The 19,926-nt window shown below is 42.7% G+C and overlaps 1 protein-coding gene across 1 annotated transcript; it reads right to left on the bottom strand.

Moving 5' to 3' along the window:
* Positions 1 to 867: 867 nt before the first annotated feature.
* Positions 868 to 18,560, bottom strand: azi2 (5-azacytidine induced 2). Its single transcript, XM_036539243.1, has 8 exons — positions 18,397 to 18,560; positions 15,192 to 15,414; positions 14,550 to 14,666; positions 12,903 to 13,002; positions 12,180 to 12,313; positions 11,988 to 12,049; positions 7,642 to 7,769; positions 868 to 3,803 (listed from the first exon to the last, which is right to left on the bottom strand). The coding sequence occupies exons 2-8, from the start codon at positions 15,405 to 15,407 to the stop codon at positions 3,418 to 3,420; spliced, it is 1,143 nt and encodes a 380-aa protein (XP_036395136.1). The 5' UTR covers positions 15,408 to 15,414; positions 18,397 to 18,560; the 3' UTR covers positions 868 to 3,417.
* Positions 18,561 to 19,926: the final 1,366 nt, after the last annotated feature.

Here is a 19,926-nt window from a genome sequence, read left to right as displayed (position 1 = left end):
CTGGGAGAGGTGCGACCAGTGACAGAACGCAGATAACATCTTTATTACACCAGCTGCTAAATAAGGCGTGTATGCACCACTTTCCCCTCCGGACCAACTGCAAACGCTGGTGCTGCAGAAGGCAGACCTCTTCGAAACATCACCAAGCCTGAACGTGAAACTACTCTTCTCAGCACATGCACAGCATCTGTGGTGGTGTTTGGTGCAGGGTTTGAAGGCATGTCCCTGATGTCCAGCACCCTCACCACAACAGACTGGTCTTTATCTCAACAGGAGATTCTTGTGAGATGATCTTCTCTGTCCAGTAAGTCTGTCCTCAGTTGGGCCTATAGAGAAACAACTGGAGAATGGTTTACCAATCATTCTCATTCTCAGCATCATCAGAGGAGGTTTGTTCTAGATCTGTGACTGACCTCATGCAGGTTATTGAGGGGGTTCAGTAGCTAGAGAAGTTCAGTAAGCACATGCTCATTGGTTAGTTTAAATTCATCTGTCCAATACGATGTCTGCACTGATAATCAGGCTTGCAGACACAAACAGTCTTAGTATAGCGATAGGCCATAGTTTGGACTTTGGGTGTGCCTATGATCAACTCTAACATCTACAGTGGTTGTTTTGTCCTTTTAACTGCTTGTGACCACTGAAAGAAGGAATTGGATACATTAACAATGCAACACCACTCTATATTCACATTAATTTATTTATTGTACATTTATTTACAAACAGTTTGTCTCATGTGGAGTAGTCCTAAAATATAAATCTATCTACTGTACATTGCATTTTGGTTTACGAATCTTTCTGCAGTGGTACTGTGAACACAACTGCTGTAAATGAAAAAATGTCAGTAATAAAGTGATAAGGCTCCTTCACACAAAACAGAATTGCACATAACTGAAGAAAAAAAAAAAGAAAAAAAAAACTCCCTTAGAGCTTAATATCCACCCAAATCAAATTGGAGGGGGGGAGGGGGGGAGTTACACAAAATTGGGAAAAACACCCTTGTTCCTATCCACGGCTGAACGACTGGCAGAAGAAGAGGCTTGCAAAAGGCATACAGATACATGGATGTCTCTAGTCTGAAAAACAGTGAGGGAAGGTAATCGCTTGGATGCACTAACCACCACAGTCAGCCTCGTAAGGGCCATGCGCACCTGACCAGACACCGAGTTATTTTAAAATACTGGTTTCAGAAAACAACTAATTTCTGATTTACATAACAAAGTAACCCTAAAGTTGTCTTTAAGCAAGCAGTGCTACAGTCCTATTTAGAATCTTAAACAATAAACTGCCAGTGATTAAGGATCTATATTTTACAATAGCTACCAAAAAATAAACCCAGAAGTGTCATTGATGCAAACTGTATTCCATCCCAGAATAACCAGAAGGGGTCTGCACAGGTGATAAGAAGGATTATGTCTTGAGGGCACTCTGATTAAAGGACTGTACAGTTCAGGTATGCTAAGACATGGCACCTTGGGCTGAATTCGTGAATCTCTCACCACGCGTCTACCAACACCAGTCTTCTCCATAAGGGAACACAGTTAAAGTCTGTCATGCTCATCACTGAAGAACACAGCAGTTGGTAAGCTTTGCTTGAGTTTGTGATTATTCCTCTCTAGATAATGCATGGATGCAACACTGAGTGTACGTTTTATGCATGCTGCCAGTGTTGGCTCCACTTAGCGTGTCGTGTCCAGGACATCATTGTGTACATCGATTTTGACAGTGACGGTATCCACACCATGGCAACAACTATACACACGAATCCCTGTTTTGATGAAGGAGGTCTTTACAGTACAAATGACAGCTATGCTATAAAGAGATCATTTGAAATGCCTTTCCTCTGAGACGGCTCTGTCCTCATACGGACAGACACCAGGTCCTGGGAGACTTGGGTCCTCTAGATACTGAGTAACTGTAAATGAACTGAACTGCATGGAGGGCCAGAGACCTCGGAACCATTGTGGAATATGGCATTGACTTTACTGGTCGCTCTCCATCACAGGTTTTGCATTCCTTGAAACTACTGGTACACACATGACTTTGTACATAATTAGGATGCTTGACTTCACTTGTGTAAAACTGGAGGTGCTTCGCTACACATTCACATGGACATGTCATAAATGCATTTTGTTTCCTTATTAATATCCTGTCTACCAAGAAAAAAAAGAACATGTATACATGACTGTTTATTGCTCTCTCCAGGCTTCCCAAAAGCCAGCAAAGAGGCAGAACACAGCCAGCAAGCAGCCAACAAAGAGCCAGCTACAAGGGGAAGAGTGGGATTTGAAGCATGTGTATTCACGTTAAACACTTATTCTCTGGTGTTTCTTCGCTAACTTGTGAGCAGGCTTGTTTTATATCTAGCCTGGAGTAGCAGTTTACAAATCTCACAGATTTAAAATACCACCCTTCCATCCTGCTGGGACCTGTGGCTCCGAAGCCCTTGAGTCGCAGAGCCCGAAACGTTGCGACCTCCTGTCTGCGCCGCTTCTACCCAAGCGAGGAGGATGGCTAACATCGTTACGGATAATGCTCCATGCGTGCGGCCATGTTGGAGTGTGCCATACCTCCCTGCAGTACAGGAAGTGCGTTGATCACTAGGGTCAAAGGGGAAAGGTTGTGACCTGTGTCTGTGATCGCCGGCCTGGTACTGGAGTGTGTATTGGAGTAGAGGTGCTGTGGGTGGAAGGGGCGGCACTGCTTGAATGCTGGAGAGCCACTGAGAGCGTCACAGGGGACAGGGCCACTTTCAGGCAGTTTACCAAGACCTGCTGCACCAGAGGACAAATACACACACGCACGCACGCACACAAACACACACACACACACACACACACACACACACACACACACACACAAACCCTCTCCATCACCATCCTTCTCCACTTCACACCTGGTCTGGTCAACGTCTCCACTGTCTGCATGTGACACTCATCACAGCAACTTGCATATCCCAGCCATGCATCCGAGCGCAGCATTTCTCTTCCACACAATTATACTGGCCAACCGAACAACAGTAATCCATTAAGTGGTATTCTAGGGGACATGCGAAGTGAAAAAGGGATGGCCATCACAGGGGGGGGCAGATGGAGGAAGAAAAACAGCAACCACACAAAAGATTTTGGCTTCCCTCAATAATGAAGGATAAGAGCTTTCACCTTTCCTCTTACAATTTTAGCCTGTTCACAACTCTTAACCCGCATCACGGAAACGACTTGGCTTTTGACTGCTACACATTTGCCTGTCGCTGGGCGCACGCTTCTCCCGTCGGTCTTTAAATAGTGGCGGTTCAAAGGGTCTCCTGTCCCATCGCCATGCGCTTTCTGTCCCTCGGGAGCGCCAGCCAGGCTCCAGTAGGGGGGTGACTTTAAGGCAGGGTGAATGTCGGGCGCCTCAGTTGTTCGGCTGCCCGCCTCAGTATGGATGGAGCCAGTCTCCGTCAGGGCTCTTTGGGCCTCCAGCAGAGGGCGCTGTGACGCGTGGGCTCTCCCAGAACATGGCATCACTTGGTTTGGGGGGGCTGGGGAAGGACCAGGAGCTGTCCTCCAGGGACAGACCGCTCAGAGGGGGTGGCAGAGGGCCGGCGGGGCTGCCCACAGGGGGCGGTCGGGGGCTGGTCCAGGGCCCCCGCCAGGAGTCCTCCCTCAGATCCTCCAGCATAGGGGGGCCAGCAGGGGGGCAGGGACGGCCCATGCTGGAGGGGACCGGGGGGGCGCTAGGGGGGCGGGGCGCTGTCACTTTCACTGTTCGGCTGTTTCTCTCCACATCGTCCAGGCACTGCACAGGTATGGTTGAGGCGGCTGCAAAAACAAACACAAACAGCCATTGGTCCTCCCACAGAGGGCCAAGAGAACAGACACATTCATCTCCAAATTAAAGCTGGTTCAGGCACCTGGACAGGCTAACTCAATACTGTAGGTCTGGTCATTTATACACAATCACACCCCTCCCTTTCATCCATCACATCAGCAGTACCTGAGGGCTGCACAGTCCTCTCACACACTATATCATCCACCCTCAAAGGTATTCCTCGATCAACCTTTTAATCAACTGTAAAATGAGAAACAACCAGGTGGTGATTGGCTGATATCTAACTGACCAAACAATTTTCCACCACCAAAAAAAAAAAGATGCAGTATGTCAATGTTATTCAGAATTCACCTGTTTCAAAAGACATGTAGGTGGCGATGGTGCTGAAAACAATTAAAATAAGGAAAACAGGTCGTCAAGGACATGGGTTTGCCTTGCACTTTACAAAATAAAAAACAGTGAGCATAACCAAAAGGGTCAAACACCACTGACTCTGCTGTAAAGAGTACGAATGACCAAAATATATACAACAGTAATCACACAATACAGTCTCCCCAAAAACATTTCAGAATTTTTATTAACAAATCTTGAGTTGCAGTACAGTTCAGTGAGAATGGCAGCTGATTAGAGGGAAAAATAAGTCTTAACCAAAATGGGTCATACAGTGCAGTGTGTTCCAGTTCCCAAACGGCTTTGCTTTCATACCGTATAATATTCAAAATGTTAACTCAGAAGCAGACATAAATATACTAAATACATTTTCAGTGCATTACTAGGTTCTACCATTAGTCCTTAAAATAATCGTCTCTCTGTCAGTTATTTAGTCTGTATTTGTACAGCTATGCCTGTGTTTGCAGGCTATTTGAAGGCTGGCATGATATCATTACCCATCCACCGCCCCTCTTAAAGACACAACTGACAGAAATATTCAAATAAAATCTAAAGTGAACAAGAATAATTAACCAAATTCATTTAACAGTCACAGACCCTTCCCACAAAGAGCTTGTGCAAACCTTTGTGTGCACCTCACAAAACTGACAGAAAAACAACAGACTGGTTTTAAAACAAAAAATAAATAATCTCTGATCTGTTATTAAAAAAGAATATTTACAGTAAACACCATCTCACCTCTGTTAAAACTGGAAAGATTTCATTTGAAATGGCCGACATCAGCGCTAACCCATATGACACAGTTAATGAATAAATAAATGCAAAATCTGATCCTCGTGGGTGAACGCTATTCAAATTGACAAGACTGTTAATCACAAATAAACAAAGCAAGGATCAGGACCGTTATAATTTTAAAGGGAAATTTTTATGCCTCCTCTATGTATGCTCTCTGTTGAGAGCGGGCGCTGACCCCTAAAGACCCTGCATGTTGGGGACTGCCCTCATATTTAGCATGTGTGCATGTGTGTGGGCCTTTTTCCCCAAAACACTGGGGGAATCCTGTCACCTGGAGGCATCACACCGGGACGTTACACATCCTCAAATAACTGTTCAAAAGAATTACAGCATTCCTGTGCGCTTCACTACTAGAAAAGCACAGAAAGGCATATTACACAATGGGTTTTTTGATCAATTTTCACACCCCTTTCACATACATTCCACTTATATTCCCTGAGCAATCCTCTTACTTCCTTCCTCTCCCTTGTTAATTAAGAAAAATTAAGAAAAAAATTCATTGACAAAAATCCTGTCCACATTTCCTCTCTGAGAAGCTCCCTATATTTGATAAACAAAATAAGGATTTGATAAATTATAATCATTTTATATTATCTAAAGCAAAATGAAACATGGCAGGGGATTAATATATATTTGTATATATACACACAAACATACACATATACACATACATATGCATGTGTACATATGAAATGTAAAATACACAGACTTATCCAGGCGCGTCTTCTTACGGCAGATTTAAAAAGACATGGAAAACAGATGGAGAACTCCCGAAGGTTCGGAAATTAATTGGCTTCTTCCCGAAGAGCGCAATTTCGTGTGAAAGTTACACCTCTGTCAGTCTCCTCGCGCGCTTCCCATCACCCCTCAGATAAGACGAGGACCGGAGGAACTTACCGCTGGCAATGGCATCTCTGCGCTCACACACCAGAGGAAAGCAGACAGACAAACGGATGGGCGGCTCAAACACGCTTGTGCAAAAAAACAGTACGCTTAGAAATACAAAATAAATCTTCAGTGAGGTATTCTCACATTACAGAATACGCCAGATCATAAAAGGCCATTTTCATACGTAGAAATGAATGCATTCTAAAGGTATGCATGAAATTGTGACAATAACTGGCATATATTAACATCTTTACATAGCGTATAAATGTTGTCAATATTTTTATGATACATTTTCATTTTTATATTGCGTTAGCTTTTATGAGGTGCCGTCTTTCTCCGGGATGATGTGAACCCTCTGAGTTTTAATTATTAAAAAACCTCAAAACCCAAAAAATAAATCAACATACTTATTCTTTATAAAATGGGACCATCATGAATCCATTGACATCTTTACACTTTCACTGGCTTTCAGTGGACCCAAGCAATTTTATTTATTATTTATTATTTTTTTTATTTTAAAACGCGGCACAGACAGATAAAGGAGATTGTGGCTTCCTGGCAAGCGTTCACTCGGCGAGCTTTCTCTCTCTGCCTCCAGTACCGATGCCTGTGCCGCGAAGGTCCTATTATAAAATGGATGAATTTCCTGCCGCAGCCGGCGCCTCGGTGGAATAGAGGCACTTGCTTTGATTCTTTAAAGAAAACACATATCGCCGCGGCAGCCCGAGGCCTCTGTGATCCCCGCCGCCTTGACATTCTGCTGAGGAGGAATCCGCCTCGGAGTCGCCAAAATAAATACGCCGCTACGCCGCATGTCATTTTTTTTCTGTTGTTGTTGTTTTAATTTGCACCTCTGTTTCGTCGGCCGCGTTGGGGGAATAAAAACACAATCCCACCAGAACTGGGAGCGACGGGACCCGATCAGGAGTTTATTATCTGTAATATTTTAATAATCTCTGTCTGCCACAAAAAAAAAATCATGCTTTAGTATGGTATTTCCTTAAGGCCTCGGAATATTTCCCTCCAGTCTGTGACATTAGTCACTTCATTATAGTTTTACGCGTTGCACATATTTTATCAATTTACACTTAAAAGAAAGGTATAAAGGAGCAAAGGGGCCCCACCATCATTGTTTTAAACTGTTGGATGGGTATTTACTGCTTGTTTGTTTACCAAACCTAATGCCATCACATTTTCTCGGCAAGAGAAGTGTCACATGGGAAAGGCTTTCTCCGCAGGTTTTAAGAGAATATTAACTCCTGATGTTCAAGCCATCCGCAGAACAGCAGTGACTTTGAGAAGGTGTGAAAAGAGAAGAGGAGTTATCGCTCTAGGAGAGAAAAGAGGAAACTCCTGTGCACTCAAAAGAGGAACTTGCAGACAGAAGGAAAAAAAAACAACAACTTAATTTACCAATAAACTGGAAGCGGTTATAATTTATCTGAGAAAATAAATTAGTTGAACTAACAATACTGTGTGTGTGTGCATACTTCTGAGAGGACTGCGAGTGCCAGTCCATTCGTTTGAGTGTGCTTGTGCCCATTTTAGAGATACCCTGTCTCAACCAGTACCTCACTGACTCCTTGGGGCGTGAAGGTAGCCAACAAAGAGGCAGAGAGCGAGAGAGAAAGAAAGACAGAGAGGGAAAGAAAGAGAGAATAAAGGCGAAGATACAATAAAAAATTTAACCAAAAGCAAGGGAAATGGGTATGTGATTACTGCACATAGCCTACCTACAAGGCACCAGTTCCTCACCTCGCCTGTTTGCACCAAGCGGTCTGTCTCTCAGCTTCATCACCAGGTCGGCCTGTAGCTTGGCCACCTCGTGTAACCGGGACATATCTCTTTGCAGCTCCCTGTAGGACTGCAGGAGAGCAGCATCCCTGTGGAAAACAGCACAGCATCAGAAACAGTGCACTGACATCCACACCCGACCAGCATTCCTGTGAAAAGTAATACAGCAAGAGACATGCTTGATATACTTCTGGTATCAAATGGCACTTAACTCACATGCCCCCTTAATTACTGTGCATTTCCTTCATAACCCTCGGAACTTCATCCCACAAAATCATAATTACAGTCCTACTACACCCCCTTCCAACTCCACCCAAACACAATCTTAATTACTGCACAACTCCACCGCTTTCAGAATTGTACCTGTCATCTTCATCAACCACACCCTTGTACTGTCAATCACCAAGTTGTATGAACCAATCATGACCCTTCTCTCTAAACCAAGAAATATGACTGGCTGCTGAGTAAGTCATTGAGGGCACATGAAAGTTCCGCCCATTTGGCTCATTTCATGTTGAAATAATCCATTAAGTGAAAAGTGATGTGGGGGTAGAGTTCAGAGTTAAAATCCCACCAAAACCAACTGTCATCTTGCAGTTTAAACTACGGCTTAACATAAATGTGTTCCACACTCCCTCTTGTCTGTCTCTTTTTATAAATGACAATGTGAGGCCCAATCTCAATGTTTCACTTAATATTATCCTGAAATGCACTTCTTTAGAATGGGCAAAAACAAAACATATTTTAAAAACCCCGCATCCCACACCGAAATTCATACAATAAGAAAGGAATTACTAAAGCTGTATACATTGGATCATGTGGTGATTCTGTACTTCTCTCTGAGGTACAGTTTGAATCCGGCAAATGAAAGTGCGCTCAGCAGTATGTTACATACTCAGTGGGAATATGTTAATCTCCTTTAGTAGACAACGTCCCCCCACCCCTCTCTGAGAGGCTCTGAACACAAGGGGAAAGACAGAGAGGGTCTAATTAACACATCGGTGAATTCTGAGCGGCTCACTTATGGAGCGTGGTGTTTGGAGGTATGGAACTGTGGAGGAGTGTTCAGAGAGGCACCAACAATATCAGCAACATCATTTACACGCTGACTTTTCACTGGAGAACTCTCCCTTCAGAGAGGGGGCTCAAACATGCATTTAGCTATGCAGCGTGCAGCAGGTTAAGAAAATGGCATGCTCTTTATTCTGTAATGTGCAAATGTGTGGCCATAAAATGAGTCAAATTCTGTTGGGATGTCTCCACATACTGCTACTGCTTCTGTTAATGAAGACGAAAATGCTTTTTGCTTCTGTTTTTTCTTCATTGTTTGGTTAGAGGAACTGACCGGGAAAAAGAAGTTATTTTCATTAAATAAGTCAGAGCTCACCAAATATCATTCTTAAGATGCATCCAATTTGAATATATTGAATGTACCAGCTTTGAAACAAGATTTCTTCAGTCACAATGAGCAAGACTAGCATTTTGTAATGATCGTCAATGCTTGAGTGCACAATATTCACCAGAGTACTGTGGGAAACTCTTGGCTAACAGTTCTTTCAGTTTCAGTTTTCACTGCAGTTTATCCAGCATTAGCTTGCCACTGAGCTCGGCACCTCAAAAATGAAACACAATTTGAAGCTGCAGCACGGTAAAACAACTTATACACTATATGTTTAAGCTATGTGGATAATGTGTATAGATGTTCTTGTAAGAAGTATGTCGTCAGCTAGCTTGTATTAAATTCTACTACTTACATTAAAACAAAAACTCAAATAAAAACTCAGCACACAAATTTCAAAAATAAAAACTTCTTTTTTGATCATAACACTGCACATGAGTGTGGAGGGGACACAGGGACCATGTTCTGCAGGGGATTTTAGAGAGCACCGATCCTGGAACATTAAGGTCTCGTGGCACAAAGTGAGCGCACACCATACGGAGCGTGAACTTCGCCAGTACTGCAGCAGGGTCGTCCATCTGAGTGGTCTGAGTCACGCTTCCTCCTATGGGTGGGGGGGACACAACGGCTTCAAAACTGACAGGGGGAGGGGGTGACAGCTGTGAGTCACTGTGTTCGGCACTTCAGCAACGACGAGGTTCTGATGTCTCCAGCCCACACGGCGGATTAGACACATGGGTGCACATGCACACACACAAATGTATGTGCATGCGCACGCGTGCACACACAAACAAATTACGGGTTTCTGCCTCCTCTGAAATGGGTTTCCTCGATGTATCATCGGATTCCTTCTACTGACTCTGTGTGAAACCAGCAACCTGTCTCACAGTCACTGCTGTACTAGTGTATGGACTTCATACACAGTGCATTAAAAGATGCCCACACTAGTAACAGCAGACAGCATCAGTTAGTCTACTTCAGGGAAGGAGTGTGCCAGACCTGGCCTAATCAGATAGGTCTCCACAAGACTAAAACTTTAGCATTACTCCCATTCATTGGACATTTCACTGGTTGCTTTAAAAGTGATTATGTCAGGAAAAAAAAACAGATTTAAAGACCTTTTTAAAAGACCTGATCAAAAACTGGTTCAAGTGAGAAAAAAAAAAATCACTGAATCTATGCGTGAATATTTTATATGACACAACAATCTTCAGTGTGGCAAATTCCATAGACTCATTCTTCAGTAGTTCCTTTATTAAAAGATGAGTGCATTTTTAAAATGGCCTACCTTTAATATTTATTTTTCTTTAAACATAAATACTACTATACATCATTTATTTAAATGCTGAAAAATACAAAAATCCCACTACATATGTATTATAGCATTTTACTGTTTTGCACTGTAAATGACACTAAAATCAACACATTCAATATGAAGATTGTCTGTGCTTAGCAACATAAACCTGAAAGGGAAACCTGAGCAAATCAATTTTTTTTAAAATGTCTTCGGTCATGTTTGAATATTTCAGACACAACGTTTGATGTTTTTTTAATTTTACCCTGTAACACCAGCACACAAGTGCAGGCCTCAGCAGCACATCGTATGACACCGCTTCCGTCATACGAATGCAACGTGAACACATGCGGTTACTTTCACACATGCCTTCGCTGCTGCAGCTGAAGTTCAGCCAGCGTGTCTGAAATTCCTTGTTACAGAGATGCTGCTGCTGCTGCTGCCGCCGCGCTGAGGGTGCAGAACTGTCATTTACTGCTTTGTGGGTGCGGGTGCTGCGTCCCTCTCCGTCTTTCCACGCTCACGCCAGCTGGGACAGGCTGAGCACGGCAACATCAGGTAACCGTGAGCCTTCGTACAGTGACGCGCTCGCACAAGCACACATTTGGACACACTCTACATTCCTGTTGTTACATGAACTCGAAAATAGTCTGGTGAAGGCCGCTTTTTAATATATAATCAGGAATGACAATAACCACACATCACAGAACCGTCTCTGGTTGTGCGACATAATGACAAAGCAAGGGACAGAACACACAACCTCAAATAAAGTCCACACACCCCCCCTCCCCCCCCCCCACTACAGTGGGACCTGTAGCTCACTAGCGCTATGCTTTTGCGCTAAAATAAATGAAACAGTGGCAATTGCTGTCACCTTTCCCAGTTGACGAAATGATGTGTGAAAAAAGACCACATGCAAAAACGATTGAGATTAAACAACGTATCTTGTGCACAAAGTTTGTCCTTCACTTTGCTTTCTGCACGCAAATCGTTCTTTGCTATGCAAGTGTACACTCCTCAAAAACGCTGAAGGTAGTTCAACATTGAACTCTTTTTAAGTTTGGATGTAGTACCATTGCGTAAAGCAACCTGGCATCTTCAGTACACATGCTCCTTCTAAAGAGCTTCATTATCTCTTATCAGGCCCCCAGTTCTTCTCAGGAGCATGTTTCTGGGATATTTCACAACATGCTGAGAAATACTGTGGTGAAAAGTTGAAACAGATACATTTATCTGCTTTTGAGGTCCTTTGGCGTCCTCTAGTGGCTACAATCTCATTCTGCACCCTCCGCAGAAAAAAACTTTTTTTTTCCCCTCCTCAGTACTGTGCCTGTAATGGCTGGAGGAGGCAGGAAGACAATTATTCCCATTAATGAGGCCTAGGGCGTTTTACAGAGATGTGTTAATTGGAACCATTTTATCAAGTAAAAACAGCAAAACGGCCACTGACAGGAATATAAAGCGATTCTCTGCTTGATGAGAAAGGGCGATAAATCTGCTTCTCGACTTCTCCTGTGAGACTGGGGCTGGAGTAACTCAAGCCACTTCAGGCACAGCAGTCAAATCTATATCTATACACCACAGCATTATGGGAAATGGTGAAAATGGACATACCCAGTGCTGGGTTCAGCTTCCTGCTTCTGACTGCAGCCGGTCACATATTTGTCAGGTTCATCCTAAAAAAAAAAAGAAAAAAAAAAAGACATGAACTCATCAGGAAAACTATGTGCATTAGGGCAGAGCCATCTTTAAACACATCTGTGAACAAGAGTGAACACACACACACGCGCGCACACACACACGCACCTTGCACCTCTCCTGCAGCTGGCTGTATAGCTTCTTCACTTTATCCAGCTCCTCTTGCAAAGAACGGATCTTCATCTCGCTGTTTGCCTTCTCTGCTTCCCAGTGGTCCTGCAGATTGCTCATACTTTTTATCACTGAGGGCAAACCACACAAAGAACAAGTCATACTCTTCATCACAAAGCAGAGACCACAAAAATGCTGGGTTATGCTTCATCACCAAGGACAAACAATACTAATACATGTAATGTGACATCAGATTACTGTCATTTAGCATTCACTCTTATCCAGTGTGACTTACACAGGAACTTACACAGGTTAAAATTTTGACATGTAATCCATTCATACACCTGGATATTTACTGAGGAAATTCTGGGTTACGTACCGTTCCCAAGGGTACAGCGTTAGTGCCCTAGCAGGAAACGAACTAGGAGCCTTTCAGTTACAAGCCCTGGACCTTACCAGTGTGCTACACTGCCGCCCATCCCCTGAGGGACACTCACTGGTAACAGGAAGGAGAGTGCTGTTCCTTGGTAAGGAGCAGGGCTTGCGTGTCCCACGGTTGAATGCCATATACACCACGCTGTAGCAGGTGTTTGTGGCTTGTGTGTGCTGCACTTATGCTGTTGGCTATGGGACGAGGCCCTATGTACCTCACCTTGACTGTTAGGGTCAGCTGTGCTGTGCCTTGATTGTTAGTCAGGGGCGGGGGCAGGTGTACTGTACCTTGATTGGTCTCCACTTCTGTCCGTAGCTGCAGGAGCTCCAGCTCTCGTGCCTGCAGCTGCTCGGTCAGGATCTTCTCTGACTCAGTCTTCTCTCTCCTCTGCCAAAATCAGCATGGAGGAAATACAACAGCGAAACACAGGCCTTTGAGTGAAATATAGGAATGTAACAGGAACTCGTCTGCAGGAGTTTGTGGGAGAGCCACAGTAAACAAGAAATAATTAGATATAGGCGAGCTCAGTATTGCTCCTGTCACAAAGTCAACCCAACTATTTTTTGTAAAACTGACAGAAACCTATGGTCATAAGACCGGCGAAGCCTGTTCCAAGTATATCTGTTTCCTGTTTCCTGCTCACCCCTTTCAACAGAACCTAGCCAACCACACAGAACTGAGAAATCCCTAATTTTTAGAACTGAGAACGAAGTATATCTGTTTCCTGCTCACCCCTTTCAACAGAACCTAGGCAACCACACAGAACTGAGAAATCCCTAATTTTTAGAACTGAGAAATCCCTCATTTTTAGAATTTGGATAAAAGCGTCTGCCATATTACAATAAATGTAAATGTAAATTTAAGATTCAGTTTGTAATTCTCCTTTGCTTCTCTCCATCTACAGCTGATTTTTGCAAGCTACCAGGGACCAGAGATAAACTGAGGACAGCACAAAATGTGTGAAATGATTTTGCCAAAAACAACCACACACATTCAGTACACATTCAAAACAGCCAGGGTGCTTCACTGAAAATAGATCAAAGCTTCATCATATTTGTTTAACAAACTGACACAGCTTACATTGCATATATTTACTTTTTATACAGCTGGACATTTACTGAAGCAATCAAGGTCAAGTACCTTGTTCAATAGTGCAACAGCAGTTTATATGGGATTCAACACACGTCTGGAATCCAGTTCTAAACCATTTCTGCACTGTATAATATGCAGTTTTCTGTATATTGCGTCATGATTAGCAATTCTTGTGTTGAGCTAATCCCGGAAAACACTGACAGTTCCTCCACCAATATGATTTTCTCTTCTATTTTCAAGAGGTCTTTGCTGCCACCCAGTGGATGTATATTATAGAAGTTAATTCATAGTAATAGAAGTTATTTCTCAAGTGTCCTCCATTGTTATCATAGGCATGCTCAAATGATGCAAAGCTCTGACCATTTCCTCCTGTCCAACATATCTATAGAGGGAATTACAATGTCTTCTAGAACAAATTATTTTAGCTTCTAACATCATTGTTTAAGTCTAAGCATGATTAAATTCAAGTTAGTCTTTGCCCTCACCTGGTGTCCAGCCACTTTGCATTCTACCAGTTTATGATCTAAAATGGAGGTCCAACATTCATGGAAACTATGGCAAGCTGTCATCTAAACATTTCTTGAAAGTATCCAAGCCATAAAATAACCTGCCATATTTTGACAACACAGGTACAGATTTGCTGAGAAGCAACGTGGCTGTCGCATTGTTGGATGTCGCAGAAAGGTTACCATAATGTCCTGCATTAGCTTGGACCGGTGAAAACACCTGCTGTCCCTGCATACTGAATGTACCGATTTATTGAGGGGCAGTGCACACAGAAAGTAAAAACCATGTTGCCTGCACGCTGCAAGAACGTTACTGTCCGGCTGTACTGTACGCACCACTTTGTTGAGCTCCATCTGCAGGTCTTTCTTCTCTATGTAGATCCCCCGGTAGGCGCTGAAAGCCTTGTTCACATACTGGGGTCCCTCTGACGTGGGCTCCTCAGGCATGTACAACTACAGACATAAGGACCCCCCCCATGTTAAAAAAAAGACAGCACACTCACGTAACAAGGAACAGACCAACAACAGCATCATAATGAAGAAAAAAAAAACAGGTTCCATGATCTCTTGTTCTATTATAATGTAAATGCATGTAAAAACAAAACAAAATAATGGCTCAGACATTTTGTTAGAGTCACAGCAGGCAAACACGTGTTCCTGGTCTTCTGGCATAACTAAAAGTCAGCATTAGTTAAATGCACTAGCATTTTCACATGGGGTAATAGTAAGGTACATACATATTTTACAGCACATCCTTGGTGCTCGTGAAAAATGCTGACATGTGTAAATAGGCTTCAGTACTTGTGAGGAGACTAAAAATTGCTTCAAATGTGTTGAAATGAAGGGGTCCTGCACCACCTTATCCTCCAGCTGAACAAATTGATTTACATGTATGGAAATGAAGGTGTCCCGTCCCACCTTTTCCTCCAGCTGAACAAACTGATTTACATGTGTGGAAATGAAGGTGTCCCGTCCCACCTTGTCTTCCAGCTGCTTGACTCTCTTCCGCAACAATGTGTTCTCCCTCTCTGCGTCCCGGAGCCGCTTCTTGATGTCCTCGTAGGCGGTGACCAGGGCGAAGTGGGAGGCCACCGACTCGTCCCCGGCGCACGTGGACACCGGGCTCTCGGCGGTGGAGTACGCCGTCTCGTGCCTCAGGATGCAGATGTCGTCCTCCACGGCCAGGGGCTCCATGGCAACGCTGGGAAGAGGTCAGAGGTCACAGGAAGCAGATCAGTGAAATGCTGCGTTGCAAAGGTTCTAATCGTAACGAGCTGCTCGACTCTGCTTATTTTCCCAAGGCTGATAAGGCATTCAGGAAGTGACACTGGCTATCTCTTTGATCACAAATATTCATGAGCATTCGGACCTCGTGGCTTTACTTCTGTACAGTGTAGAATTTATCTCAACCCACAGACAATGGCAACAAACATTTATAGGCATCCACCTGACCAGAGCACTCAAGCTTGAACACTGGACTGTATGTGGCAGGAACTGATCTTTCAGTGTGACACAGACAGAGATCAGTATCTTCTTATGAAAATAACATCTTTGACAGCAACACATCCACCACTGAAATTGGGTCACCTACATGCAGATCACCAGACCAAACTGCTTTGTTTTGCAGGGCCTTATTTGTGCATGCTTGTATATTTTGCAGGAGGGTCAAAGGGCGAATTTCAGCTGTGACCTTTGTTTGATGACACACCTGTGTGTGTAAAATTGCGTCTACGTAGGTTTTAACCATTGCAAATCGCAAAAATAAAATGAAAAACAAAATGAAAATGCAATGTATATATAAAAGTACCTTCTTCAAAAAAAAAAACCCTTAACTTAAATTAGACAATAAAATCCACCAGGCCAAAAAGACTCCCCATTCAAGCACTTTAAATTCCAGAGGCATCTCCACCTGATCTTGCAGGGTGCTGAAATTGGCTTTTGAGACATACTAGAAAAGTGCTCCGTTATTTAAGTTAGGACAGACAGCCCCCTGACAAGAAACAAAGTTTGCAGCCTGGTTAGGTGACAGTTGGGGACATGCCGAAAATTGAAATGCCAAAAACAGTTTGGATAGAACGTGAAAGCAGCACAAAGGGGCCAGCTCCGAGATATTCCCTTTCTGAGCAATAATATCACCCATTACTGAGCGCGTTCACAGGAGAGAGAGAGAGCTCTCGTCGAGACATCAACGGGAAAATACTGGCCCCAATCAGAATAAAGGGAAAAAAGTACAGAAATATAAGATATAAGTGCATTTTCACTTACAGAACCCCTGAGAGGTGCTCTCCCCCCAGTCCTTCTATACTTATTGCACATTGTTTCTTTGGCACCCTCATTTGTTTCTTCCACATCATATTCCACTTCCCAAACCACAGAGTTCTAAGTGATGTGGATTCTAAGAGACATTTGTGTGAGGTTTTATGCAGACACTTTTAAGCTATTCAAGTCAATGGGCTCCTGCTGGAAACCAATTCCCTGTCCTGCTTAAGGGTGTTTCCTTGCTTGGTGCACACAACTCAAGATGACTTCTGATAGGAAGGAAGAAAACAGCTAGGAGATGGACAGATATGCCACCAGAGGAGTACACATTCACTTTTTTTTTAAGTCTTCAGTGCGACAGCTTTTTCCTGTCAGTATCAGAAGAAATATAAAAGGACCAAAAAGAAACAGACCTTAAGATTATAAACATGTCACAATCGTCATAAAAAAGACTTCACAATTCATATTTATTGCACCATCATTCATTATCTTTTATTAAAGCAGGGAATCCCACATTCGGCCTTCAAAAAAATACTGCTGACTCACGGGGCTAACTCACTGTAAACAACTCCCGTTTGCAGTTAATGACACCTGCTTCTCTCTTCCACAGCTCCTGGCTTTACCGCGCCTTATCATTCTAAAGACTAACATAAATGAGCTTCCTGTCCCAGCTGGTTGATACCAGACTGCATGATCACGGTGTCGCCGTTTTCCCTGATGCACCTAGTTAATAAGTTCACTCAATTACAATTCTTGTGAGGTACATTTTGTAACGGAAACCAGGAAGGGAGGGTTACACTCTGGGTTCCTGCGACCCCTTCATCACCGTCGCATGTTGAAGTTGGCGACAACGTTAACCAGCTAGTTACATTGGTTGTTTTAATTAATTGTCAAAACAGCCAAGTAATTCTTGTTCGCAACAATACGTACAGTAATTCCTGGTCAGAAAGAATAACAATTCACATGGAATGACCCCCCTGTCCACCAAGATCAAGTTTCGTACTGCTCAAAGTGATGCAGTATTTAATGTTACCTTGCCGACAACATCACTGATTGACCAAATGAAAACATTTCCCCTTTCTTGCAACGTTACGTGATTAAAGTGACATGTTGACAATATGACAGTTGCCTGTATCTAATTCTGCATTCCGTTAAAACATTGAACTGAAAATAAGTTTGTTGGAAGCAAATGTTCGCCGCTAGCTAAATAACTAGCTTGCTTGACTTTCTAGTCTTTTGCAGATCCTAAAGTAGCTAACGTTAGCTAATCAGATGACAAATATATCAACAGATACTAACAAGTCGTCTTATTTCAAATTTAATCAAACTTGAGTAAAGTATCGGTTGCCAAAAAGCGAAACTAAAAGTAGGGCATCGAAAGTTAATTCAACACTTGCTAACAGTCAACCCAGAGACATATAGGCTTATCGGAGTAACCATCAATTACCATTCAATTTAAAGAACAATTCATTTGCTGCTAGCTAATCGCAATCTATCCATGGCTAACTAGGTGACAAACAAACGTCACGTAACGTAAAATATAGGAACGTAAAGGAGGAAAACAAATAAACTCAGTCTCGGGGACTGTTAGCACAAAACGCTAGCTAGCTAACGTTAGCCATCTGCTTAGCTGCCCTGCATCCTGAGAAACAGACAAAAGAGCTACTCTGGCTAGCTTAAAGCCTTCTTTTCCTGGGAACTTCGAACAGAACAATAACAGTGGCTGTCTAGCCAGCTAGTCGTGTCGAAGTGAACCACACTGGCTATCTAATATAGCCAGTTAGCAAAACACAGAATGACAAACTACAGACCTGTAGCAAGCTAAGAGCTAACTGATGTCGCACAGAGAGCGAGCTAGCTACCGAACTGTCTTGCTGTCTACCTAGCTAGAACAGACTGCTAGTTCATCAACTTTGACACTTACCTGTCAAGGCTGTTATTTTCGACAGGGAAACAACAAGGACATGCCAGGCATCTCACATGAGGCTGACAGAATAATCAAGACCTCGGTAACTGCTCATTCGCTCTGGGTTAGATCGCTAGCTAATTGTTTGTGATCACCATGAGGATGAAAACTGCTGCCTTCTGTCGGACATAAACCAGGAAATACACTTCCACATCGCCTCTTCCGGCGGAAAAACATACCCATCACGTGACATGGGTAGGTAAGCGTCACTACCAGCGTAGACAGACGAAAGTGCCCATCAAACAAAACTTCTGTCTACAATATTGAATTTAAATGTGTTGACATGTTTAAACATGTACAGCAACAAAGCAACAGGCAACATAATTTAATGGGTACGCCTGTCAGGTCCCGAATTGAAAACCACAGAGATGAGCACATAATATTGGAAACCAAGAGTAACTACAAACTCGTCTAGGCACAAACCTAATTAAATAATTTGCCACTGTACATTCTTTATAATATAGATATAATGTATAACGAAACGAATAAACTTTGCTTTTCATTGGGCCCCACCCCAATTACCTATCCCGAAAACCTACAAAAATGAAATTGATTCACCTCATTGTTCCTCCTCTCTCCTATAATATCTGTCTTTTTTTATATTTATATTGAGTAATTCACAACGTACTAAAGTTGGAGACACCGTCACGTGATGTAACTATCGCGCCACTTCATTGTTACCACGACAAGTGGCGCAATAGTTACATCACGTGATGGTGTCTCCAACTTTGGTACGTTGTAAATTACTCAATATAAATCTAAATTAAGTACATTCTCAAAGTTTGACAAATAATTTTTACGTTTAATTTAATGTAACGTTGTTCTAGTTTTATACGAATAAACATTGTGTGTATAATAAAATGCTTGCTATCTGTTCAGTTCACGGGCTATCTGAACTGTAGGCCTACACAAGCTAAGGTTAGCTAACCGTTAGTATTAACTACATAGTTAACAGTTGCGTTAGCGGCCTACTTGTTAAAAATAAAAGTCTTTAGCAAGTTAAATAGCTAACTAAATAAAAAATGACCAGAGATGCTATTTAATTATCTTAACTTTGATTACCAGTCGTTAACTGGCAAGCTGGCTCAGCTGTTATACCAATTTATAATGTAATGATAAATTCAGCTAGCTAGCCTGCTACACTAAACCATAGTATGGTGGTTTGGTCATTAGAATGAAAGAAAGCTCCAGCTCCTGGAAAAAAAAATACTTCGACATTTATTAAAACCATTTTGTTTGGCAGTTTAAGTCTTGTCACTGATTGTTGTATTTCAGTATGGCATGTTTATAAATCAGTAGCCATCAAGGTGATATGTTTCCCTTCATATTTTTCTACTTTTCTTAACCATGTTTTCACTCTGCTTTATCTTTGATGATTGATGCTGGCTAATGTGTTAAATATGGGCTCCTCTAATAAAGGATTAATTCGTGAATTAATCATACTTTCTGACCAATGACTAATTAAACCAATCAATCAAAATACTTGAT

This window comes from Megalops cyprinoides, chromosome 10 (assembly GCF_013368585.1).
Source record: "Megalops cyprinoides isolate fMegCyp1 chromosome 10, fMegCyp1.pri, whole genome shotgun sequence".
NCBI lineage: Eukaryota > Metazoa > Chordata > Actinopteri > Elopiformes > Megalopidae > Megalops > Megalops cyprinoides.
The sequence above is the reverse complement of the archived record's forward strand: the minus strand, read 5'-3'. Positions and strand labels throughout refer to the sequence as shown.